This window comes from Misgurnus anguillicaudatus, chromosome 24 (genome assembly GCF_027580225.2).
Source record: "Misgurnus anguillicaudatus chromosome 24, ASM2758022v2, whole genome shotgun sequence".
Taxonomy (NCBI): domain Eukaryota; kingdom Metazoa; phylum Chordata; class Actinopteri; order Cypriniformes; family Cobitidae; genus Misgurnus; species Misgurnus anguillicaudatus.
In genome coordinates this window covers 12,727,501-12,754,494 of record NC_073360.2, presented here as the reverse complement: position 1 = coordinate 12,754,494, position 26,994 = coordinate 12,727,501, and the positions used below count along the sequence as shown (strand labels likewise).

Sequence of the window (26,994 nt, the reverse complement as noted above, 5' to 3'; positions counted from 1 at the left end):
GCGTAATAATCAAGGACTTTGCTGCCGTAACATGGCTGCAGCAGGTGCAATGATATTACGCAGTGCCCTGCTATTGAAAGTTATCAAGGGGACTATTTTCAGTACACGATGTAACTACAGAAGAGTCAAGTTTTAAATAGGAAAAATATCGAAACACTTGGGTCATTTTTAAGCGCTATGCTAATGGTCTAATCAGATTCAATGGATTATGCTAAGCTATGCTAAAAGTGGTACCGCCAGACCCGGAGATTGGCTGAATGGATTCCAAAACTGTAAGAATCAAATGTTTAACCCTAGCGAGGCTGGAACATGAACCTATTTTCATAAGAAGTAGAGTGTCCCTTTAACCAAAACTACCTGGGAAGCTTGTGCTTTTTGGTAACTAGATGGTGTACTTAAAACATTCTGTTTTACAAAATCATGGTCACTTTGTTCAACCTATGCTGTTTTAAGAATGTTATTTTTAACTAGACTTCAAAAAAAACCTCATCTAGTGTTGAAATCACACAATGACTTTGATAATAAGCCCAAAATATATCCGCAGTGTTACTTTACGTTCCCCGTTCTGACAGGATGATCAAGAGATATGTGTTGCATTGCCCCTACGCTGTTGTTATAGTTAGGTTTGCTGTCATTTATGCCTATTCACAGTTCTCACCTGCAAAGGCAGACATTTTGTAATCAGTACATAAAAAGGAGATTGGCCACCAGTTCTGAAAGGATTTTTGATTAGAGCTGTTACATGACATGGTGTTGCCAGAGAAATGCATCATCAGACAGGCTGTGCATGCTCACATCCAAACCGTCAACACTCACCTCAGCTGCTTAACAGACACAACAACTATCACAGTGCTTATCACAACATCCTGTGAATGTCCTGCTGTATATTTAGTTGTGCCTGCCTTAATTCAATTAAATTTACATTTATTTTTACAGCGCTTGCAAAGTAGTTTCGAAGTTTCATCCAGTCTTGATGATATATATAACAGAATTTTGTCTGAACTGAGTCTACTTATTGGAATGGAAATAACACATACCTGTAAATAGTTGAGGTTTGGTGTTTGCATTATAGTAGTGTTTGTTATGTTATATGAAGTGGATCTCTGTTCAGATATGTATTCTAGTGTTTATTTACACTCTGGAATACAATTCAAATATTTTAGATAATTGGTAATTAATTTACATCATATTAATTTCATTTGTTTACTAAATTCATTATACAAATTCTCGTAAGATTCTACCTGCAGTGTTTTTAATTGGTGGTGTTCTGTTTAGGCGAACGCATTAAGCTGTTCTTGTCTTTGTGTGGCTACATTTGCTATGCTGAACATGAACTCGGATAGGTAGTCTATGCATTTTGAATGTTATGTTTGCAGCTCTGTGTAGAGCAAGTGATTTTTGTATTTATAGTGTATGTAAAAGTGAGTGAGCGTGTGTGTGAGCATGTTAGCATCCCAAGAGAAGGGATGGAGGACACACATTAGCTGTGCCACAGCAGATGTCAGCAGGCACATGGTGCATGGCTCATAAATTATAAAGTCACTACTTCCCCCCATGCCCCCTCATCACATTTTCTTCATCTTATCTCTCTTTTTTTCCACTCCTCCATCTCATTAAATCTCTGCTTTTCTCTGTTCTTTGTTACATGTTAATCTATTTGTTGGTCCTGATTCTGATCTTTTGTAAGGTCTTGATCACTTGCCACTGGACTATATGACTGTTTCTCAAAGTCAACTGTTTTTCTGAAAGCAGTTTAGGTGCAATAGACTTAGTTAAAATGGATGTTATATATAATTCAATACAAATGTGAGTCTAGATGATCAATCTTTTTGTTGGATTGTGATGTTGTGTAGCTTTGTGTCATTTAGCCATCTTTCTCAACGTTTATAGTAGGCCAAATTGATTATTGAAATTATACGTGCTACAATGGTCTTGCATTTATCATGGCCAAGAGTTGTTGTTTTATGCTTCCTATAGTGTTTTTGTAGCTACATTGGTAGAGCAGTGTGCTGGCAGTGCAAAGGCATACTCATAAAATGTATAGGTTGAGTCCAATGTAAGCCACTTTACATTAAAGCATCTGCCAAATGTATAATTGTAAAAATTCATGATGTTTTGACACAACAAAGTTCACAGCAGCACTTTAAACCAGTGGCGAGTATTTTGTATTTAGACAGCAACACAAACTACAACTATACAAATATGCAATTATATATTATAGCACTTCAATTGTGACGTGTGTTACTGTGCAAACGTTTGCGTTTACTTTAAGACTTTATAACTGACTGTTTTTACGAGGAACCATGCCAAGACATAATTTCGTATTTTGAGATCATTTTGTGTGTATGTGTCCTGTCAAGCCCAAAGAGATTCTGTGTTTGTGTGATTCTAAGATTCTTTTTGAAACGCATGTCTTCGTGTGTGCGCTTATGAGTGTGTGTACATTTGAGTATGTGTGTGCATCTGTGCACAGAGAAAACAGTTCACTTTAACATCTTCCTGCGCTAAATATATTAAAAAATTTATATTTAAAGCTGCAGTGTGTAAATTTTAGCGGCATCTAGTGGTGAGGTTGTGAATTGCAACCAACGGCTCAGTCCACTGCTCACCTCTTGCTTTTGAAACACATAGAGAAGCTACAGTAACTGCCACTGAACAAACATGTCATCTTCGGAGACAACTTAGTAAAAAAATGTGTCCGTTAAGGGCTTCTGTAGAAACATGGCTGCACAAAATGGCGACTTCCTTGTAAGGGGACCCTCTGTGTATGTAGATAAAAACATCTTATTCTAGGGTAATAAACACATAATGGTTCATTATGAAAGGTCTTAATACACCTCTGATAATATAGTTTTGTATATTATTTTGCATTTCTGTTAAAAGATCCTTCTAAAAATTACACACTGCACCTTTAAATATATAAATAGTTTAATAATAATTTCTGAATGATGCATATTTGAGCGCTTATTATTAAAGAGATTATTATAATTTTTGCACGATTTCTTCTGCTTTTCCACAAAATATTGTGTCTTTTCTGACTGGGTGGGTCAGTCGTCAATCTGAGTGGGCCAGTGCCACCCTGGCCCTTATGTAGCCTCACCACTGCTATAAACAGACTATATTTCCATCTCTCACAGCCTTGTTTTCGTTCACATGATGTTAAATATGGCATCTATGCTGACTAAGGTCTATCGGGCAGCATATAAACCTGGAGATTTATAAGCAAGTTGGATAATATCTGGCTCAAGATGCAGTGGATTTTAGAGAGACTCTGAATGTCAGCGCTCCCAAACATTTCTTCCACATAAATTCTTACTCATTCTTTTCTTTTGTACATCTTCTGAATCATCTTCTGTTGTTCCCCACAAAATCTTTATAAAACAAGTATGGCTGGCACCCAAAAAGTGAATAATCTGTCATAATTTCCTCACGTTCTGCGTGTACCTTCATGTCCTTCTAAACTTAGCAAAGTCAACGTTCATTAAAGTTTACCCCCCTTTGCCCCAATTAAAAAAGAATTTGGGTCTAGAACAGGGTAAACTAGGGTAAACTAACACTTTAAATAGAATTCACACAGTTTATGCATTATTTAGCAATAAGCCTTAAAGTGTGCACATATCTTCCCAAATAAGCAAATTCTTGCATTGTAATTTTCCTTAAAGACACTAAGCATATGAAGAGAGACAAGACATGATACATTCTGTACATTAGTTATGATTTAAAGGCAAAGTTATGATTTGTATGATACATGTTCTTTGATTCTTCTTTATCTCTCTTGTTTTCGTTCTTTCCCATCCCCCTACATTGTATGCTGTTTACTGATTATAGTGACATTGGTTAAATTGGGGCAGAGCATGAAGCACTGATGCAGAAGAGACAGGATTCTGCCACACTGACTCTCTCCCTCTCTCTCTCTCTCTCTCTCTCTCTCTCTCTCTCTCTCTCTCTCTCTCTCTCTCTCTCACACACACACACACACACACACACACACACACACACACACAGTGTTCTGCTCTATCTTTCTGTCATGTGCTATCTCTGGGCCCTTGGGCCTTAGCTGAGGGGATTCCAAGTGCCACACTATAACATCTGTCTCCACAATGCCTCACACATTCTCTCTGACTTTGTCATTGTTGGTTATTTTCTATTTTACAATTTCTTTGCACTTTTGCTACAGTGGACCCACAAAGTTTTCTCTTTTTTTACAATTAAAGACAGAGGCGGGGTGGGACCAAAAAAAATTTACAGGGAAATTACATAGACCACCGGCCCTCGGTGGTCAAAAAATAAATAAAAACAGGGTCGAATGTGCTCATAAATAGGAAGTAATGTGTGCATCTTTGAATAACTGTAAGAATATTTCCTTTAAATATAATTTTTTCATATAACGTTTTGAGAGATAATAATGTTAAAAGCGTGTTTGGCGCATTTATCTCAGAGTTTATTTCAGTAATATTGCTGTTTTTCCAGTAATAATAATTTAAGTTATGTACATTTATTGCCATGAGACAGACAATCATTGTCGTTACATGAATACTCTCGTCTAATATTCAAATCATATGCGGAAATAATAATGGTGTGAGAATATTTATTGCCATGTGAGACGTTTATTGCAGTTAAATACTTCCGTATATAATATGGAAATCATATATACATAGTAGGAAATATATAATCTGTTATACTGCAAAGTTACCATGCTAATTATTATTTATGATATATGTGGAGATAAATAAACCTTTGCAAATCTGCTGATTTAATCCATTCATGTCCTGACCACCAAGCTACTGTAGAGATTTTAAACATCCTTAATCCACACTCACTTGTCTATCAAATAATATCTATAGTATATTGTTTTGTGAAAAAAAGATGCTTTGATATATTGTTTATTCAATCATAATGAATCACACGATCATTTTATACACAGAAGCATTGATCAGCAGCTGCAGCGCCCTCGGATCCGACCCAATGCATACTGCAATAAACAGGTGTTCAGTGGCTTTTTACATCAAAGGCCGACAGTCTATGCCATTTGGGGAGGAGCCGCTCACTGATCCCTGTATTTTTGTAAATCCTGGACATGGTTGGACCTGCCGAACGGGTTAAGCATTTTTATATACTTTGTTGAGCAGAGAGGCTGCATAGTAATAGTTTGACCAGCGGGAAGCGGCCACACATAAGACGGTGTTTCAATGTATAACTATCATCAGACCGGCCCACCGGGAAAAGTCCCGACTCTCCCGATTGCCACTCCGCTACTGATGAAAGAGCACCTATATCATTGCTAAAAACAATGTTATTTTGTGTATTTGGTATAATATTTGGATCTGAAAAGCACTGTGTCCCTGATTGGCCAGCTAATCTGTACGTTGTGATTCGTCTGAATACCTCTGACGTCAGCCGGAAATGTGATGCTCCTTACCATGTTTGAAAGATTCAGTTGCTAACAGGAGTTAACTTACAGGCTGTGAGTCAAAGTGGGAGGAATTATGATAATGTCGGTCTTGTCTACATCACCAATCCCAGGAATAAACTGTTGCCTACAATCCTTGTGTTTGTTGTAGTCCAAGAAAAGAGATTTACGTTGGAAACGATAACTCACGTCATCTTTTAATGATTGTACCTTTTTGCATATGGTTATAATGTGCTAACACCAAAGGAAATGTAAAAACATGAATCGGACAGTAGGTGCTCTTTAAAGACCTAATATGTAATGTTTTTGCATTAAAATATAATATATAAAATAAATGTTTACTTGGGTATATTATACCCAATGTTTGTATCTAGAGAAATTTACAGTTTTGTTCACTCGTCAGTGGCGACATGTTCGGGTTATCCTCATTTTGCACTTTTACTGCACTGATATGCGCAGCGCTATTTGCTGAAGTATCAGTTGTAGTGTCTAGCACACCACTTTGTTGTTGCTTTTATCAAGCCAGACTGTGGGCTTATGTTATAATGTAATGGTTATAAAAAAATATTATTACATTATCTGTGTACATGATTTGTAAATATTGTCGGTAGGGATGCACCGATATGGAATTTTTTGCCGATACCAATAACTCTTTAAATTGGGGGGCCGATAACTGATATCTATAGGCCGATAAATATTCATATTATTTTCACAATGAAAAACTCCCAGACCGCGGACATCTTGTATTTCCGCTAGACTAGCATACTCTTCTTAAGCCCGCAACACGTGTCATCTTCGTGCTATGTCACAGAAAGCACCAATCAAAACTCCACATGGCCAGCAATGAGCAAGTGAAATGGTTCAACAAACCAAAATAATTCATAATTTATCGGCTTTCATTTATCGGCCTAATTTTGCTATCAGACCGATAACCGATAATATTAAAAATAAGCCGTTATCAGCCGATAACGATATGTCGGCCGATATATCGTGGATCCCTAATTGTCGGATCAATTGCTATCGTCATTGAACTGAAGAGTACATCTCCTGTCGTTTCATGCTCTTTCACGGCATTATCAAACTGTGGCTACCGTTGTCGTTAGCAACCTCTACTGGCGAAAATTACATATTGTGCCTTTAACACAACACAAATGTATACAATTAGCTAAAATAAGGTGGTATTTATTATATATAAGGAAATATCGCAGAAACGCACTGTTCCAACAATACAGAAAAATAGACTAAATTATATTTTAACGCTTTCTGTTGATGGTAATAGTTCATGTGATGACCTACACCTGCGGTTACTCTGTTAGGACACATGTGGTTAACATCAATCAGGTTTTCTTCCCCTATAAATGATCTTTATGCTAGTTACAAGTAATTGCAAAAATGTATTGAAAATTTGTCTTTTTTTTTGGATGCAGCTTGATTTAATACTTTTCAAAATCAGTTTTGTCAGCACTGTACAGTATGTTCCCACCACCGATCAGAACAACTGAGTTTGGAGAATGAATGAATGAATGTACATTATGTGTATGAATGCTATTTCAGTAACAACAGCATGTTGCTAAACTGAAACTCAAACTGCAATGTTTATCCCGATCCTTAATAAAAATGAAGAAATTTAGCACTCACCACAGCAACAAATACTCATAAAGAGCAGCGCAGATCTGTGAGTGATGTGAGTTTTGGCACTTCTGTGTCAGTGTAGGAGTCAGCCAGGCCAAACTTTCCTTGGCGAGACTCTGTATTGATTTGTGTGGGAATGGCCAGTGTGTAGTGTGTGTGTGTGAGAGTGTTTATACATTACTTTCCACACATGCAGCCTACAGATGCAAGTCAACCTCACCAACCAAGCCTACATCAATCACTGTCTATTACACACATACACACCGGCGGCATATGGTACAAATTCACCCAGTTTTAGGTTCAAAAGGGATTGTTAGTTTATTTTAAAGTCAATCTTTAGCAGCAAACAGAGATTTGTCTTTTGCGCTTGTTTGTCTCCAAAACGTGTTTTGTAGTGTTTAGACTTATTTCATTTCTTAACGCCCATATCTGTATTAATGAATAGTTAGCTTTAATTATTAAACAGGGAGATTTACATAAGTAGTGCAAATGTGCTTGGATGTTGTCCACCTTTTCGTGCGTATGTGATGGCATCCAGGCAGAATAACAGAAACAAAGGGCTGGTGTGGTTTCCAGATTTGGAGTGTTGGTTTTGGATGTAGGGTCCCATAAAAAATTCACAAATTGGATCTCTTTTACACCTCAATTGTTTCTTCTAGATTGCATAGCAAATGGAGGAGTCTCAGATTGTTTTTGTTTTTTTTTACTAAAACATCCAAAGTAATCTCACATGTGTCTCTTCCCGACTTTCACTAGAGATCTCGATAATGTCTCAAACTGTACTCCAAATTTTGAGCTAGCTGTACTGCATTCTGAGCTAACAATGAGTAACCATTAACAATAAAAAATACAATATTACTCCCTCAATCTCGCATCTTTCTCTCTAGATTCTCGTTCTTTGCTCTCCTCTTTTGCCATCTACTTCCTCCACCTCTTCCTGTTCCGGCCTCTTTTGTCTTTTCTTCCTCTTCCTCTCTTGATTTCTTCTTTCACAAAGCTCCCCTTGAATATTTATGGCCGGTCTAATTAGGCTGCTGAGTGTGGGAGAGGCTTTACCCAGCACTGGCAGAGCGAGAGAGCGGAGGGCAGAAACTGAAGCAAGCTGTTTCCTCTCATATATTTCCATTTTTATTTATTATATATATATAAATGTGTGTGCGTGTGTGAATGTGTGTGTGTTTGCTTGCATTTTTTCAGACACAAGCAGTGGTTGAGAGTGAACATGGGCATCACAATTTCTGACTGTAGGAGAGAGAGAGAAAGAGAGAGAAAGAGAGGGAAAAGAGGCAGCTGGCATTTGACGGTGAAGCATGCCTTTTTAATGAGCATATTAGTCCTCCACAAACCTACTCTCGTCCAACCACTGCACTGAGAGAGAGAGAGAGAGAGAGAGAGAGAGAGAGAGAGAGAGAGAGAATAGAGGGGGGTGTGGTGGAAAATAAAAAAATGGTCATAAAGGCTTGTACAGGTAAAGGGTCAAGGGTTGAAAGATTGTGAGAAATGATGGGGTTAATATGCACACTGTAAAAACACACAACAACAATATATTCAAGCAGCTTGATCTTACGAGAATTCGTACATATTTTGCAGGTTGGCTAATTCGTATGAATTCATACAAAGTTAACGCACAAAAACGTACCATTGTCATAAAAAAACGAACCTCTGACCCTGCACTAGGGCTGCACGATTTGGGTAATTTTTCCCATTGCGGTTATTGATGCTAATATTGCGATGTGCGATTGCGATTATACTAAATGGTATCATGAGTCAACTTGATGGGTTTTAAGGAAAATCCACACACAGTTTAGCTAAAATGTGTATTTGTAAAACTAGAATTTTTTTCGTATTGCCACGTGATGTAGCAACTGCTCAGTGTCAGTAATCCTAAATCCAAAATACCACCATACAGACATAGAGTTTTTTTTTAGCTACCAGATCACTGTCAACCTCCTCAGCATCCATCTTCGCTCTGATATAAGTGACGACGCACACCACACACGTGCATGCCACACGTGCACTGCCTTTTTTGTTCGTTTTTCTTTCTTTTTTTAAACAGCATAGAAAATCATCAAACTGTTATCAGAAAGTTTGTGTTAACAAGTCCACACATTTATTTATTTAATATAATTGCAACATTTTGCTGTCATATAATCCCACAGGCTGACATTGAAATTGCGATTGCGATTAATTGTGCAGCACTACCCTGCACCTAACCCTAACGTCACAGGGGTCAAAGCAAAATGTACCGAAACTTACAATGTGGTCGTATGAATTAATACGAATTTGCTAACTCGTACAATATGTATGAATTCTTGTGAGATCGCTTTGATTCAACATTTTATGTCATTTTAACTTAAAAAATTATGTTAAACAATTTCAACTTGTTTTTATAAGTTATGTCAACTTATCACAAGTCAAAAAATTAAATATTAGGTTGAATGGACTTGCCAAACCAAGTTGTTTTAACTTCATGCTGCATTTTTCAACAGAAATAAATGTAGCCTTTTAAGCGAATATTATGTTAAAACAAATATTAGTAAGACTGGCCAAGCCGATGCACATTCTAGAGTAAATAAACAGGGCATGCTTTTATCAAAAGGTGACTGGCTATTGAAATTGAAAGGCACGACTAGTCTTTCTTAGCCTGGCAAACACCAGACCAGTCTCTTAGAGAATGAGACGTGGTCTGGGAACCATATGCTAATTTTCTCGTATTTGAGGCGTGGTTTACGAATGCCCAGAGTGCTACGAATGTCTTTCAAATGCGTCTGTACGTAGCTTATAGCCAATCGTTTCAATTATACCAGATGACGTATGTAGAGTGATCTTGATTCAAAAGTAAACAACTTTTATTGGGTACGAGTGCAGCTAAAAGCTATGCAACTAAACCGGTAGCTGTATATTGTATTAAAAAGCAACACATTTTATTGGCACTATGACAACCACAGTACAGGCATAATAACAATATGTTATTAATAAATACCACTTACTATTTATAAGTTAATTGTACTTCGACGACAACGATGCCTAGCAGGTTGGTCCTATAAAACTCTGTGGCTATCATGTCTTGCCATATCCAAACATCCTTCTTGGATATGAAATTGTTTAACGCCAAAAGTTGCTCTTTTTTAACTCTTTCCCCGCCAATGACGAGTATTTCCGTCTTTCCGCAATACCGCTATTATCCACTAGCCCTTCCGCAACTTTTTAAACCTGAAAGTATTGCCCTATGGCAAGCTGGTGCATGTCCGTGTCTGTTTTAAAGATCGCTCTGAATGGGATCTCTATGTAAAGTCCGTCACAAAAATGGAATTATCTCTGCTTTTTGCTCAAAATGTGGTGTTTTTGCAGAAACCTGCCCATATTCAAAAGCTGATTACAAAAGAACTACTGATGAAACTTTTTTTTGTTTGAAAGCAGAGGGTCTGTTCTTTCATTTGGTATATTGTGTGTTTATATATTTGAAGAAGAACATTTTCTGGAAGGCATTAAACTTTTGTGAAAATCATGAAAAACGCTGGCGCTGGCTGGCAACTTTTTTTAAAACGCTGGTGGTGAAAGAGTTAAAATAAACTTGCGTTCAAAACTACTTAGAACACTATCTAAGGCTGCATTGAAAAGTAACTTTGCGTCTGCTGCCGTGTTATAACAAATAACAAAACTGCTTCCGTGTGTCGCATAGACGTCGTCATTGTCTTGCTGCCCCTCCCCGTTTTGTGATTGGTTCCCTATTTCAGGGGCAAAAAAGGGCCATAGTTGCCATGCTAGACTTGCAGCGTGAATAAATTTGCGCCCAAGGCAGCATGGGGAAACCATGGGGAAGTCTCTAAGGTCCAGTGGTTCTCACTCTTTTTTCTTCAAGGCCTACTATTGGCTACAAAAATATTTGAAGCACCCCACTCACAGTTTCTGCCAAAAAATATAAGAATAACCAAACAATAAGAATTTTAATGCTTGTTTTGTCTTTTTTGGAATAATTTTGAGTCATCTTGAGCCCCCTTGTAAATTTGTTGAGGCCCCCTGTGGGCCCAGGCCCCTTGGTTGAGAAACAATGCTATAGTCCCCTCCTCCTTAGATTTTTCTGTTTGAAAACATAACTTAGTTATCTTACGTATGTGTGCTTTAGAGTTACAGAAAAGATCTCAGCAACATCTCCAGCAGTTGCCTCATTAAGGTCTATTTTCATGAAGGAGCAACTTCTAAGGTTCCCGTTGACCTCCACACAGTTATGACCTTCACCCATTTGAGATTGTAATAACTTTACAAACGAATTTTCATATGCAAAAAAACATCCTTAGGCGTGGCATTTTCATTGTCATTGAGAGCATGTGAGGTGTCAGGCGTCTTTTGTCAAAATATGTTTCAATTATAACTAGACATCTCAGCCTGCCTGTTCTGTCTGCTTTGAATGTGAATAGACCAGAAATGAAGCAGGAGTATCATTCATTCATAAGCGTACACAGAGAGAGGAGCCAATGGAGAAACGAGTGGCTATTGTCGGAGGGTGTAGATGTGCTATTGTCAGTCGCTGAGTAATTCTTTGCGGCCAACAGAAGGAGAAAAAAAGAATTGATGATGGTTGAGAGAGTCAGTAAGATGTATTGATTCCACCAGAGCTCTGTTCATTTCATCCATGCCACAGTCAGATAGTTCGGTTAATACAGCATTCAGTCAGGCCTTAAGATTTAGCGGGATGGGTTGTTTTATTACAGTTCAATCTTAATTACTTCCTACACACACACATACTCAACATAGTGTGAATGTTAATTAAGTGTGTGTTGTGGCTGCAGTCCACTGCAATGTGATATTTGTGTGTGTGTTTGTGGACTTTCCACAGTTGCACCCTTCCTTTCGAAACGCATAGAGAAGCTACGGTAGCCGCCACAGGACAAACACATGATCGTCTGAGACAAAACACGCTCTGTAGAACAGTTTGTCCATTTAGGGCTACTAAAAATGATATGGCGACTTCCATGTAAGAGGACACACTGTGCATGTAGATAAATCAGCTCATGAGCTAATAAAAACAATACAGTCCATTATACACCTTTAAAATAACGTCAGGTTATCTTACATGGGAGTCAACATGGCGAAGCTCCAGAAAGCACAACATTCATTATTAAAGTAAACAAAATGACTCCAGTGGGTTAAAAAGTGTCTTGTGAAGTGAAATGATACATTTGTGATAGAAAACTATTAATATTTGATAGGGCTGTGAAAATTAACGCGTTAATAAGTCATTTTAATGCCACAAATTTTATTAACGTGCGATTAATGCAATGCGCAATTTCTGACACTAGGCCTAGCATGTTTTTGAATAAATTAAGATGCAGTCTTAGGGCGGTTTCACATTTGGTGCGATTGCCTGGTCCGAACCCAAGTTCGATTGCTCCCCCCTCCCCATCACACTTATTTTTGTACCGCTGAACATTTCTCATTGGATGAGTTTCGGCGGACCGATTATACTGGAGCACCAACTAGCGTTCATGAATTCAGACAACAACAAACCACAGTGAACATGAACGAAGAAGCTGATGAGATCGCTTTGGTTGGCCACGTGGATGGGAAATTTTTTTATAAAAAAGAACGGATGTAAGCGTCGATAAGAGCATGGTTGTGTGTAAGCTATGTATATATGTATTGGCGATTTTTTGCATTTAATCGCGAGTTAACTCATGAAATCATGTGATTAATCTAGATTCATTTTTTTATCTATTGACAGCCCTAATATATATATATATATATATATATATATATATATATATATATATATATATATATAATATATTAATCGTGCATTAATAAAATTAGTGCCGTTAACGTGTTAATTTTGACAGCCCAGTATATATATGTGTATTATGTCTTAAGTAAATGTTTAATTAATTGATTGGGAAAAATATCTGATGTGTAACATTATATTAGGATCATGCATTACAGTAGATCTTAAATGTCTCAATGTCAATCAAACAATAAAAGAAAAAAATAATTTAACATATATTAATATTGTTTTTTACTTTGTGTGTGCCAAATCTATAGTTTTACCAGTGATTTTAAGGTATTTATGCGCTGTTTTTATTTTTGAACCTTAAAAAAATCTTTAACTTTTTTTTGCTGATTCTTTTACTAATACATTTGCATAAAGCATCCATATTTGTCCATGCATATTTAGATGATAAAATTAATAAAAACTTAAAACATGTTAAATTAAGGTAAACCGATAAAAATTTGCAATTAAGTTGCGATTAATCATGAATTAACTCATGACAATTATGCGATTAATCTAGATTTTAATCTACAAATAATTGAGGTTTGAGAGCGATCGATACGTTGCGTATTCATGGAAACATACAGATCTATGCAGGAAGTTCAAATACGGTGGCACATTGGTAACACTGAATCTCATTGGTTCTTGCTTGTCTTGTGACAAAACACACATACTGCATCAAATTGTTACTTTGACACATACAGTACAAGAACCAATGAAATTCCATGATAACTGACCAACGGTTGCCATATTTAAATATGGTTGAATATTTTAATACATCAGCTGAAAAAAGGAAATCAAATGCATCGAGGATGCCACGAGTAAATTATAAGATGTTTTTATTTTTGAGTGACATATTCCTTTATTCCCGCCTTTTTCTCTCTTTCGTCTTTTATTATGCCTAAGCAGTTTTTTTCCGCCTCTGCTGTAGATGAGTGCTTGTGTCACTGTTGCTGGGTTGGGTTCTGTGGCCATGTACCATATGTCCCATTATTATTTAATTGCTCTCTGCGTAACCACGACGACCCTTTGGGCATCTACGCAGCCCAGTGTAACACGATGTGGCATGGTGAAGTTAGCATGACCGTGTGCGGTGCAAGGATGCATGGTATGGGATGCATGTCATGGTGGCACTATGTCTCTGCTGTTGTTTCTACCGTATGAGTAAAAGCAAAGTTTGGTAATGTTTGCTCACAAAGGGACACTCGTTTAAGCACACATGTCTGTTCATACACACTGTATATTCTCCATACCTCCATCCATTTCTCTTTGAGTCAAACTTTATGGCCCATGAATCAGACAGAAGACAGATTTGTGGGTTAAAGTGCTATTTGTAAGTCGCTCTAATGCAATTATACGAGGTAACCCCACCGTAATCCTGTCATGTGGATACATACACAATTATTTCTGCACTCTTTAAGGCTTTTTATGTGCATATGTGTGTGCCTGCATTATAATGTATACGTAAAAGCGTTGATATCAAAATACAGAAAATTAAGTTACAAATTGACTCTGTTCTGACCTTGGCCATGTAATGGTGATGGCCACCTTACCCTACACAAATACTCACGCATGTGTTGTGGCCAGGGGAACACATGTTTATGGCTGAACTCTTCACATTGAGCTGTGTTTTATTCTTGCCCTCTGTGCTGTCATTAGAGCAGACCAGGATGAAGCGCACTTGTATGAATACTAACACGTATACGTGTAACACAGGGGACAATTGTCTTTTTACATGACATTTTGACCTTTCTGATCCCCAGAAAGTATAGATTTTATCTTGTGTGTTTTCATATTTTTATTCAAATTGCTTGACAACTTGGGTCAAAGGTGTGTGGTTGTTCACACATGCATAGTCAAGGAAGTTTCCTAAACATTTTCTCCATCTGCCATTGGTTGTTTAAACAGATTTGGTGCCCAAACTCAAGCCACAGACAGAATTATGTTTTGATACAAAACAAGGGCCCTTTTTAAACTGTTCTGCTTAAAGGTGCAGTGTGTAATTTTTAAAGGATCTCTTGACAGAAATGCAAATATAATATACAAAACTACATTATCAGGGGTGTATAAAGACCTTTTTATAATGAATCATTATGTTTTTAGTGCCTTTGAATGGGATGTTTTTATCTGCATGCACGGGGGTCCCCTTATGTGGAAGTCACCATTTTGTGCCAACACGCTTCTACAGAAGCCCTGAACGGACAAACTTTTTAGTCTTTGACGATGACATGTTTTTTTCTGGTGGCGGCTACTGTAGCTTCTCTATGCTTTTTAAAAGCGAGGGGTGAGCAGTGGGCTGAGCCGTTGGTTGCAATTCGCAACCTCACCACTAGATGCCGCAAAAACGTACACGCTGCACCTTTAAAGGAATATTTCACTTTCTTTAAAAAATGTCACGATAATTTACTTACCCCCCCCCTTTGTTCAGTCAAGAAGAAATGAAGTCTTTTGAGGAAAACATTCCAGGATTTTTCTCCGTATAATGGCCATTCAATGCAGCTTCAATGGGCTTTAAATGATCCAAACCCAGGCATAAGGGTTTTATCTAGCGAATGATCATCATTTTTGCCAAAGAAAATAAAAAATATGCATTTTTAAACCAAAACCTATTGACTTGCAATAGCCGTGTGATGCGCCAGCGCGACCTTACGTATAACCCAAGCGTGCCGCACAAACCCTGAAAAGTGAAGCCAAAACGTCTCGATCGTCCCCCAGTGACTGGTCGTAGTATAGGTCATAAACCCTGCCTCCCCCATGTTATTAAATGGGACTTGAGACCAACTACACAATTTAATTACACTTCAATTATCAATTTTCCGAAGCTAGTTTCTGTCATTAACTGTAGTTTTATCATGCTGATGTAAATTCAACAGTTTTTTTTTTAAATAAGTTTGTTTTTAGTTAGTTATTTAATGCTATAAAAACGGTGCTGTGACGTCATGATTGACAGCTGTGATATGCGCATTCTGCAAGACCGAGGGCGGGGCCTTGATTTCTCGGCTTAACTTCCTGCTCACTACTGCTTCCGAAATCGTAACTGCGCAAGCTCAAGACCCAAGATGTCAGCGCTGTATTGGGACACTGGCGGCTTCACTTTTCACCAATGGAAGAGAGCAAATGGGCGTCGTCCATCTTTGTTTACAATATAACCTAATCACATCGAATGAACGAATCATGTGAAATGCACACTTGCGGACCATTTTAAACAATAAACTGACACAAAGACATTTATTAGTATCATTTCACATACAACAATGTCAGAGCATTCCTCTTTCTCAACACGCTTTCGCAAACGTCTTGTGAGATCTTTTAACATGAATACGTAATACATAAGGTAACACTGGTGCATCACACGGCTAGTGGTGTGTGGTTTAAAAGTGCACATTTTTTATTTTCTTTGGCAAAAATGACAATCGTTTGGCTGGATAAGACCCTTATGCCTCGGTTGGGATCGAGCCCTTTGAAGCTGCATTGAATCTGCAAACTGTTGGGGTCCATTAAAGTCCATTAAATGAGAAAAATCCTCAAAAAAACGTAATTTCTTCTCGACTGAACAAAGACAGACATAAACATCTTGGATAGCATTGGGGTAAGTTAATTAAAATATTTTTATTTATGAAAGTGAAGTATTCCTTTAATACTTGAATAATACTTGAAAATGGGATAGCAGGAAGTGCTTTGGAATCATAAAGGTGTAGATCAGCTGGTAAAGCATAGTGTTAGCATTGCAAAGGTCACAGGTTTAGATCCTCAGCGAACACACGTATTGATAAAATGTATTCCTTGTGATACACTGTAATTCGCTTTGGATAAAAGCGTCTGCCAAATGCATACATTGTTAGCATATATGTTGTTCAGCTAACTAAAACTATTACGCATCGACACACTGTCAGGACAGTACATGTGGGACAATATATCGAATGAGCGGATTGAGAGAAGGAGAGCGATCACCCACACAGATTGAGCTTCTCAATAACATTGAGCTGGAAGGTTGGGAGTTTGAAGACGAGGAGAACAGCGTGAACCAGCTTGACTAGAGAACGCAGGTTGAAGTTGGACGAGAGTGGGTGGTAAGGAGAAAGTGACAGCGGATACATGGAGAGGAGGGGTAGGGTAGGCTCATAAAAAGGAAAGTGCTATATTCTCCAATGGTGTGCAGAGGCAAGCCTAAAGTATTTATTATGTACTTAAGGAAAAAGGTCAAGAGGCTGAGTGATTATAATTGCAGTATAGCACACCCCTGAGTGTCTTATTGCTTTTTTAAAATGGTTGCCATGTGCATGAAAAATGAAGACAAAAAAATCCAGTAAAACGTTGTTTTATTGGACAAGTGCTATCTTTCTGACATTAAAACCAAAGGTTGACTTTTGGATGTCCAAGTGTTTTGTATCATAGCTGACTTTCTTACCAAGGAATTGCCTTCTTGTCCTGTATTTGGGCCTGTAGGGTGTGTATGAACAATGTTTTGTTGTAAGACAAGGAACTGTAGAGTCACCGTTGGATACGCCATATTGCGGCAAGGGTGCACAATTGCTGAAAAAATCGACAGCGCAGTGTGGGTTTGTGTGTAGATGTGACAGCAGAGCACTTTTTTACTTCATCTCTCAATCCGTGTCTTCCTTCACTTGGTGACATTGTTTTTTTGTTATCTTTGATCCCTCATCGCTCTCGTATCTCTTGATATTTGTCAGCTCTCTTTCGTTAACCCTATTCTGCTTCGAAATAGCGTCGAGAGTCCTGCCCGCAGCCAATCAGAGCCCCGGCTGGCCTGCCTCTCAGTGTGCCAGGCTCTCCATGCGTGCCCTGGTAGCCCGTTTGTGGCTTAACGAACAAACGAGCGTTAGCATCCCCTCGTTTACGCCCCTCCTCGCCAGCTTACCCATAATCCCTCCCTCCTCTCGCACCGTTTTTGCACGTGCCACCGCAGCGCCCCCTAACCCACGTCACGTGAGCGCGAAGGCCCTAGCAACAGCGAGAGAGAGAGGGAAAACTGGAGCGAGACTGGCGAGGAAGAGAGGGAAGAAGGAGGGGGGAGAGACGCAGAGCATTAATAAGTAATGGGCCGAACAGTTTGAAACCCGGTCCTCGTTAGCATTGCTGCGGCGCCGTCATTTGCATGGGAGCTCCAAGAGCAAATTCAACAACAGCCTCAACCCACACCCTTCTCGTTTCGATCCTGTCTCCCTCTGTCTTCGCGTCTCTCTCAATCTCTCATCACGTGTTACCCTTCCAACTCTCTCTATCTATCTCTTTTTTTTTGTCGTAGTTATTTGTTATATTTCGTTATACTTTATCCTCTTCCTGTGAGCAGTGTGTTTCTCTTTGCTCTTCCATCATTCGTTGGCATCACTGGCATTCATGTGCTACAGTACCATTGGCTCCTCGGCCGTTCTGTTTTCCACACTGTTGTTTGCATTGGTGTTCACATTACTGTTAATTATAGATTAAATGTTTGACTTTGTGATAAGTCGATTAATAATGAAATAATCATATTTTATTCATCGATTCAATGCTGAGGTCATGGATTTCCAGGGCCTGTACCAACTGGTGAATGTGTAGCTTGAACACACTGCAGACACTTTGGATGAATGCAGTATATAATATAATATTCATGTAATGTAAAAATATAGATTTTCCTCAGGATAAGATGAAATGAAGAAGATACTTCAAGGCACTTCATTGCAGTGGTAGACGAGTCAATGCTTTGCATAGACATTACACAAAGTTTAAATGACTTTATCTATATATTCAAGACTGTTAGTACTGTAAATCAATACATTTAGTTTTATTTCCATATAATTGATAAGCCTATTATGGGTCTTCAGTTCAGCTATAATTTAGTTGATAATGTATGCCTTTAAACTCATCTTCGATCATTAGAATGACATATTTAAGTGATTTTCCTATAAATATAATTTCTTAAAATAGCTTGAATTGAACATCCTGCTTTATTAGTACAGTATGCAGACCTATGAATATGCAAATGAGTCCCTGCCTCCACTCAGTCACACCTGATCCACTCGGTCAACAGTTTGACGTGATTGGTTACGCCATGCTTGTGACGTAAAAACGAGCACTTGCAAATCGTGTTTTTGCTAAACAGCAGTTTTGAGGTGAAAATACTCATTTGCACATTGTTTGTCTTAAAGAGACCCTATTTCCATTTCATGATTTTACTTTTTTTGTGTGTGTAAGTGTGTGTAAGTACATGTTAAGTTATAAATCCCAAAGTCTATGATGTCTCCAACTGAAATCTCTTTTCTCGGACTACAATAAACGCAAAGATTGTAGGCAGCAGTTTACTTCCGCAGCTGGTTGATGTGGACTTGATGCGCATAATCATAATTCTACCCGCTTCTGACTCACATCTAGTAAGAAGTCTATATTTTCATATTTTAGGATTTTATTACTGACGATTTAAACCACGATTCAAACACAAGTTTTGAACAGTGAAGCGCTTGTACAGTATGTCGTTTCTACAATCACAAATGCACTGCAAAAAATGACTTTCTTACTTAGTATTTTTGTCTTGTTTTCAATAGAAATATCTAAAAATTCTTGGATTAGGATGCTTTTTCTTGATGAGCAAAATGACCTGGGTAAATGGGTCTAGTTTTGGGACAGATAATATACAATTTGGGTGAGATTGTCCTTAAAACGGGCAAAGTTATCTGCCAATGGGGTGAGAAAAAAAAAATGTGAAATAAGATTTCTTTTTTCTTAAACACTTAATTCAAGTAAAATTTTCTTGCTCCATTGGCAGATATTTTTCCTTGTTTTAAGCACAAATTCACTTAAATTGTATATTTTTTGTCTAAAAACTAGTATTATTTTCTTAGGTCATTTGGCTCATCAAGAAATTACATCTTGATTAAAGAATTTTTAGATATTTCTACTGAAAACAAGACAAAAATACTAAGTAAGAAAGTCCTTTTTTGCAGTGTGCAGACATGGTTTTATGTCTTAGTATCCTTACCTTACCAATCTGTTACGTTCTGCCCAAGCAGCGCTGGTAAAGTTTATCGATTAGCTTGGTCATCTGCATTTTCTGGATCAGATTTGGGCTCATATTGATCAGGTGGTAAAGACGATATTATCTCAGAACTGATCTTCCAAATATGGTAAAAAGCATCACATTTCCGTCACACGCTTGAGGTATTTGGCCAATGACAACACACTGGTTAGCTGGCCAATTGGAGCACACCGCGCTTTTCAAAAATGATGAGCTTTGTAGAAATCGATGCATTTCAGAAAGGCGGGGCACAGAAGAGTAACAATAGTACGATACGTTTTAAACCATGAACCATGTGTACACATTGTATTACACCAAATACACAATTTTTAGCAGCGTAATAGTGGCTCATTAAAGCGTATTTAAAACCCCACATAGACATATAAACAATATTATAAACATGATTTTCACCACAGGGGGACTTTAATAGACGTTTTGGGCTGTTACAGTGCGTCTTGTAGTTCCTCAATGTGTTGTCCCACAAGTGCTGGGTTTTTAGAGTTTAATTTTAAAGTCACATCTCGACACCCTTGCTTTCTATTTATGCCTATTCATAATTTTTTGCATTTTTACATTTATATTATAATTAATATAGTTTATAATTGTTATAATTTTGTGTATTGTTAATATAGCCAAAACATTGTGAGTTTCGGTTGGGTTTATTTTAGCCTGGAAATCTCCCAGCTGCATTTAGTCCTGTGCTAAGAAAGAGGGAGTTTGCCTTGCCTCCTGACATCCCATAACAAAACACACACACACTTTTGAATATGTACACAATCCTCCTTTCTCTTTGTGTGTGTGTGTGTGTGTGTGTGTGTGTGTGTTTGTGTGTGTTCCTCTGGCCTTTGGGAGTCTACGTAGAGTGAGATGTAACTGGAAGGTTGCCATGCCCCACACATAAATCCAATTCCACAATCTTTTTTTCTCTTGGTCTGACATGATGCTCCAGGCTGCCCACGCTACACACTACAGCTCTACCAGAGAAACGTGTGTATGTGTGTGTGTGATTGTGTGAAACACTCACAAGCCCTTGTTTTAGAGAGACCTTACATGCCCCTCTCTAATCCTCCACACACACACACCTCAAGGCGAAAGGAGACTAGACATAAATTGATCTACACTACCGAACAGAACTGATCGTAAAGAGACATGGGGCCATTATGTGGACAGCTCCTCTGACTCTCTTTAAATCCATCACTTTCAATTCTGTACGCCCAACGGTATAGACAAATATCTCATGTACATTCTCATACAAACTCTGATGCGTTACGAAGTAGCGAGTAGCCGATACCAGAGTCGTGGCTTAGAGGCACATGCTCCGTATTCAGCTGTGGTGCTCATGTGGGCAATGCGTGTTTGAATCTGGCTTGCAACTTGATATCATTTCACCTAATGACGTTATTTCATTGTTATCTACTGTTAATAAATGGCGAGCATAGCAGGTTAAAAGGAGAAAAAGAGCCTTGAGTGTAAAAAAAAGTTAAATTAAAGGGATAGTTCACCCCTTCATTAAAAATCTATGTATGGTATACTGTCCATGTCCAGAAAGGTAATAAAAACATCATCAAAGTAGTCCATGTGACATCAGTGGGTCAGTTAGAATGTGTTGAAGCATCCAAAATACATTTTGGTCCAAAAATATTATTCGGCATTGTCTTCTCTTCGGCGTCTGTTGTGAACTGCATGCGCGAGACTAAAGTCACGTGACTGCAGCGACGCGGATGGCGTGTTATCCTCAGACATGTTTGCAAAGGTTTTTTTCAAACTTACAACGTGCGTCCCCCTCAGACTGTAAATGAAGCCTGGGTGCACAAAAAAACAGCTGGGGCGCACCAGATAACACGTCAGCTGCATCATACGTCATCCACGTCACGTGACTTTAGTCTCGCTGCACTTCACAACAGACACGGAAGAGAAGATAATGCTGAATAAAGGCGTAATTTTTTTTATTTTTGGACCAAAATGTATTTTTAATGTTTCAACAAATTCTAACTGACACACTGATGTTACATGGACTACTTTGATGATGTTTTTATTACCTTCTTGGACATCGACAGTATACCTTACATAGATTTTCAATGAAGGGACAACATCTCCTCACAAATATAATATAAAACATGGTCGAAATGTAAGGTCTTATGAGTTTGAAATGACATGAGGGTGAGTCATTAATGACATTATTTTCATTTTTAGGTGAACTTTTCCTTTAAAGATAAAAATAATAGTGGTGTCATGTTATGCCGCAACATCAGACCAAGTCTTAGAGATAGTTCACCTAAAAATGAAAAATCGTATATTTCTTTTTCAAACTTTCAGCATGCATCTCCCTCAGACTGTAAATCAAGCCTGGGTGCACAAAAAAAAAACAGCTGGGGCGCACCAGATAACACGTCAGCCACGTCATCCACATAACTGCAATCATGTGACTTTAGTCTCGCGCATGCGCTTCACAACAGACACGGAAGAGAAGACAATACTCAATAAAGTTGTAATTTTTGTTATTTTTGGACCAAAATGTATTTTGGATGCCTCAACACATTCCAACTGAACCACCGATGTCACATGGACCACTTTGATGATGTTCCTATTACCCTTCTGGACATGGACAGTATACTGTACGTAGATTTTCAATGAAGGGTGAACAAGCTCTCCAATTAAATATAAATTAATTACATTATTTTCATTTTTGGGTGAACTATCCCTTTAAAGATGAAAATATAGTGGTGTCATGTTGGTTAAAAGAATTCATTTCAGTGCAACACTAAATTATAATTTAATTGCATTATGCAGATGATTTTATCCAACTCACATTCAAGCTTTGCATTTTTTCTGTATGTGTCTTCTCTGAGATTTAAACCCACAACCTTTGCACATCTAACGTAGTGCTCTTCCCACTGAGCTACATGATCGACTATATTTCTTGTTTACTATAAACGTTTGTGGAAAGCTAAGGAAAAAGAAATAGAGAGAGCTTGTATCACCGGTCACTGATGTTTAATTTACCAGATCCTGTGAATGCGACTGAATCAAAACTACTCACAGACTCTCTCTCTCTCTCTCCTGGTCTCTCGCTCTGGGTGAAATGTTGTGACAGCGTTGCGCTGATGTTGTAGGGGGTTAAAGTCACCAAGTGCATATTATCCTGTAAGACTTAATACGCAGGTTGGAGCGCGAGGGCCGACTCTTAAATTACAGTTTGCCAGGCCTAGCACTCAGCGTGACAACAATACCTCTCTCTACACACACACAGTCTCACACATACACACACACGCTTGCAAATACAGTAAGTGTGCTTAGGTGTCGTACGAATATCCATTCAGTAGTATATTTTACTGATGCAAATAATCAGACACACAAACACACAGATGTTGCAGATGTGTACTTTCATTGCATTTTAACATGGCCATGACAGTCACACAAATATGCACTGAATTTATTAGCCATTGTCTGTAACTGCTACTATCTCTCTCTATGTGTGTGTGTGTTTGTGCGTGCGTGTGTGTGTGTGTGAGTGAGCTGCTTGTTATAGTGATGGAGTGTGTGTGTGGGCCAGCGAGTCAAGCCTGTCCTCTCCGCTTTCATAAATCTGCTTTGGATGAAGCTCTCGAGCCATAAAACGCATCGATCGCCATTCTTTACACACACGCACACATATTCACACACACATCGTTCTTCCCACAGGCTAATCCTGCTTTCTATAGGAATGATGTTGTGTCTTGTTGAGTGAGTTTTGAATGCACGCGTGTGCCAGAAATACAAAGGCGTAAATAAAGATGGGTTTCACACAGAGAAAGGGACCTATTTTAGATATATTAGTGAAGGCCTCTTGTACTGTAAATAAAATCATTTTGATAGGACAGGATAGTGGTATGACATACAGTACTGTACCACTGAACTTAACCCTCACAAAAAACTGATGTTGTTAGATTTGGAAATGAAAAAGCTTTGAGATCATTTTACGTGGTAAAGTTGGCAATTGGTTCTCTCTCCATTGGTTTCATGACCAATTGTGACACGTCTTATTTGAATATGTGCAAGCGCAAATACGTTTTTAAAAAGTCAAAATTATTACACTGTACAGTACAGTCAGAAGATAATGAAGTTTAATTTCACACGGTGGCTAACTTGTATGAATTCTTGCTTTTTTCTAATAATAATATGTGTTTGTATTATTCAAATCATACAAATTCATACAAAATTGCTACCTCATAAAATAGTTAAGCTTTCCCGTGCGTTTAGGTTGAGCCATAGTATGCTTTGGTTGGGACAGCGCACACTGCCCGGAGAAAGTAGGACACTAACAGACAACACAAACACACACTGGGAATGACTGTTCTCACACACTGACATACTTTGTTGTTATTATGGTCAGTGATGTAGGTTCAACAGAAAACAAAACTCTTATTTTCCTTATCTTTAATGCATCATTGTTTGAGAGTTAAATAATATATATATATATATAAATAACACAAAATCGCTGTATTCAAGACCACCTAAACCGAGACTAAAGCCCGGAATACACTGCAGGATTTTTGCCCTCCTATAAGATCATTACCTTATCACACTGTGCGACATGGATTGTTTAAACTTGGGTACGACAATCATGTAGACTGTACGATGATGACACGGAGGCTTCGATGGCTGCGTCACACGTTAACGCGACATCACCAGCATGCCCTAGTAGTAAACAAATACCAGTATGCAGGTCGTAGCAGCAAACACACTGTGCAGTGATCATGCTGAATTTCTGACACTGTCAGAAAACTATCGTAGGCTGTCTTTGGACGCAAGACCCGGAAAACGGACTTCTTTGACACTCTCTCACTGCACAACAATTAAGAGCCATGATCACAGAAATCGCGACGATTGTTTCACGATGGCAATCTTTCGTCTGGGACAGACAAAAACCATGCAGTGTATCCCGGGCTTTAGACAAGACCAAGACCAGAGGGTGTCGAGACCAAGACAAGACCGATATCAAAGACAGTTGAGACAGAGAAAAGACTAATGTGGTGTACACACCGAACCCGAAATTCACAATTTGCGCGAGTAGATTACATACAAAGTCAATGCACAGATGCGAATAGACACAAACTCACGCGGGGTGATGTGAATTGGGCGGCGCGATTGTCGCGAAAAAACATGCGCGATTCGCCTCAAACGCATTTTTGCGCAGGTTGAAAATATAAAACTCAAGCGAAACATTTGCATGACACAAAGTTAAATCCTGCGAGTAATCTAGAGCGACAAACGCAATGCCTCGCATTTGGTGTGTAGGCAGCACAAGACCATCAAAAAATGGTACTACAACACTAGTTACAGATGTATGCGTTCTAAGTAAAGGATAATGTATAGGCAGCAGGGTGTTATTGCAAAATAAGCCACTTCAGCGTGATACAAGACACACTGTCGGGGCTTATGTCTGCGATAACAACCTGCGAACTGTACACTATCCTGCTCATTTCATGGCTATTTATCTCATAAGTAAGGTAAGAAACATTAAATATTGATTTAAAATATTGTATTTGCTCGTTTTTAATGAATGCAGACCTTCCTTGAGGTAAACCTGTTTACTTTTTGGTTTTAAGATAAAACATAAGTGAAAATGTCATGATCACACTATTTGGTTTAATCATTTGTAAATATAATGTCATATATGTTATTAAAAGACAAGTTCAAATGTAATTTTTGTGTAATATTAAATTCTACCTGTCAAAATGATTTGCAGCCGTGTGTTATTAATTTTGACCAGTAGTTATCTGCCAAGAACTAGGCTTGGAATGTTATAGCTGGCCAATCAGAATCAAGCGTTTTAGAAAGCCGAAGCTTCCATTCAGAAGCTGTGTGTTGCTCAAAAACGCACAAAAGTTTTGATTTGGTCTGAATTTGTTGGGTCTAGGTTTGTTTGGGACTAGCCAGAATGCTTTATTGAATGATTGTATTAAAGCAAAGTTTTCAGATCACATAAGATATTATAATATAAATAAGATCTCATACAAGTACCTTTTTGCAGTCACATCTTGGATATTGTGGGCCTTTGTATTTTTTATTTTGTATTTGTAAAATTTTGTTGACAGACTGGACAATCCCCATTTATCTCTTACCAGCACAAAAGTAACAAAAGAAATCAAATAAGTCAATGATTGCTTTTAAAGCCAGAAGTTTTACATCCAAAAACTTTAGTGATGTTAACACATACCTTAATACATTCCTTTTTCATCTCCGTCGTAACTCTGTCTGACGCACCCACCGTTAGCCTAGCTTAGCACAAAGACTGAAAGTAAATGGCTCCAGCTAGCATACTGCTCCCAATAAGTGACAAAATAATGCGAACATTTTCCTATTTATATGTTGTGATTTGTACAGTCACAGCGTGTACAAATGACAAGTTCATATGAGACATAACCATCTTTTAACCGTATACATACTGGGAACTATATTCTCATAAGGCGAAGCACTGCTACTTGGGTGACAAAAGATGTAGCAAAAAAAGAAAAACGATGCCATAATTTCCTTTAATTGTTAAATCACTACTTTTGTGGTTGGTACTCGGCATTTTAACGGCCGCATGAGGGTCAAAGTGCTTGCGTTGAATTACCTAAAATGTCTTTATTGTTCTGTGGGACAAAAAATCCATATGCTTACAATATCTTATATCCTGTCTCAGGTAACAGGTTCTTCCTGACGTCATATGGTGCCCTCTACATATCTGACGTTCAGAAAGAGGACGCTCTCTCCACCTACCGCTGCATCACTAAGCACAAATACAGCGGAGAAACCAGGCAGAGCAATGGAGCTCGTCTGTCTGTGCTAGGTGAGCACTGGGGTACACATCCTTTGTAGTAATAATAATACACCAAACTTGGTTATTGATTAAGGATTTGTCACGATTTGTTTCCTCTCCATCCTTAGACCCCAATGAATCTACGCCCTCTGTGATGGACAGTTTCCAGTCAGGGGAGGTGCAGGTGGGCCGTAGCATTGAGCTGCCCTGTATCGCCTCTGGTTACCCAAACCCCACCATCCGCTGGTTAAAAGACGGGAGGCCGCTGCCCGCTGACTCCCGCTGGACGCGGCGCCTGACCGGGCTTACAATCAGTGACCTTCGCCTGGAAGACTCGGGAAATTACATCTGTGAAGTCACCAACAGCTTCGGCTCCAAAGAGGTCACGGGAC

At 38.4% G+C, this 26,994-nt stretch overlaps 1 protein-coding gene across 4 annotated transcripts in view; it reads left to right on the top strand.

Annotated features, from left to right (window-relative positions):
• dscaml1 (Down syndrome cell adhesion molecule like 1) overlaps window positions 1-26,994 on the top strand; it is a 157,012-nt gene that overhangs the window by 69,957 nt on the left and 60,061 nt on the right. For all 4 annotated transcript variants that reach the window (XM_055196020.2, XM_055196019.2, XM_055196018.2 and 1 more), the window contains exons 4-5: window positions 26,486-26,632; window positions 26,731-26,994. The exon at window positions 26,731-26,994 is cut by the window's right edge and continues 15 nt beyond it. In XM_055196020.2, the coding sequence (XP_055051995.2) occupies window positions 26,486-26,632; window positions 26,731-26,994 (411 nt within the window). The remainder of the gene's footprint in view (window positions 1-26,485; window positions 26,633-26,730) is intronic.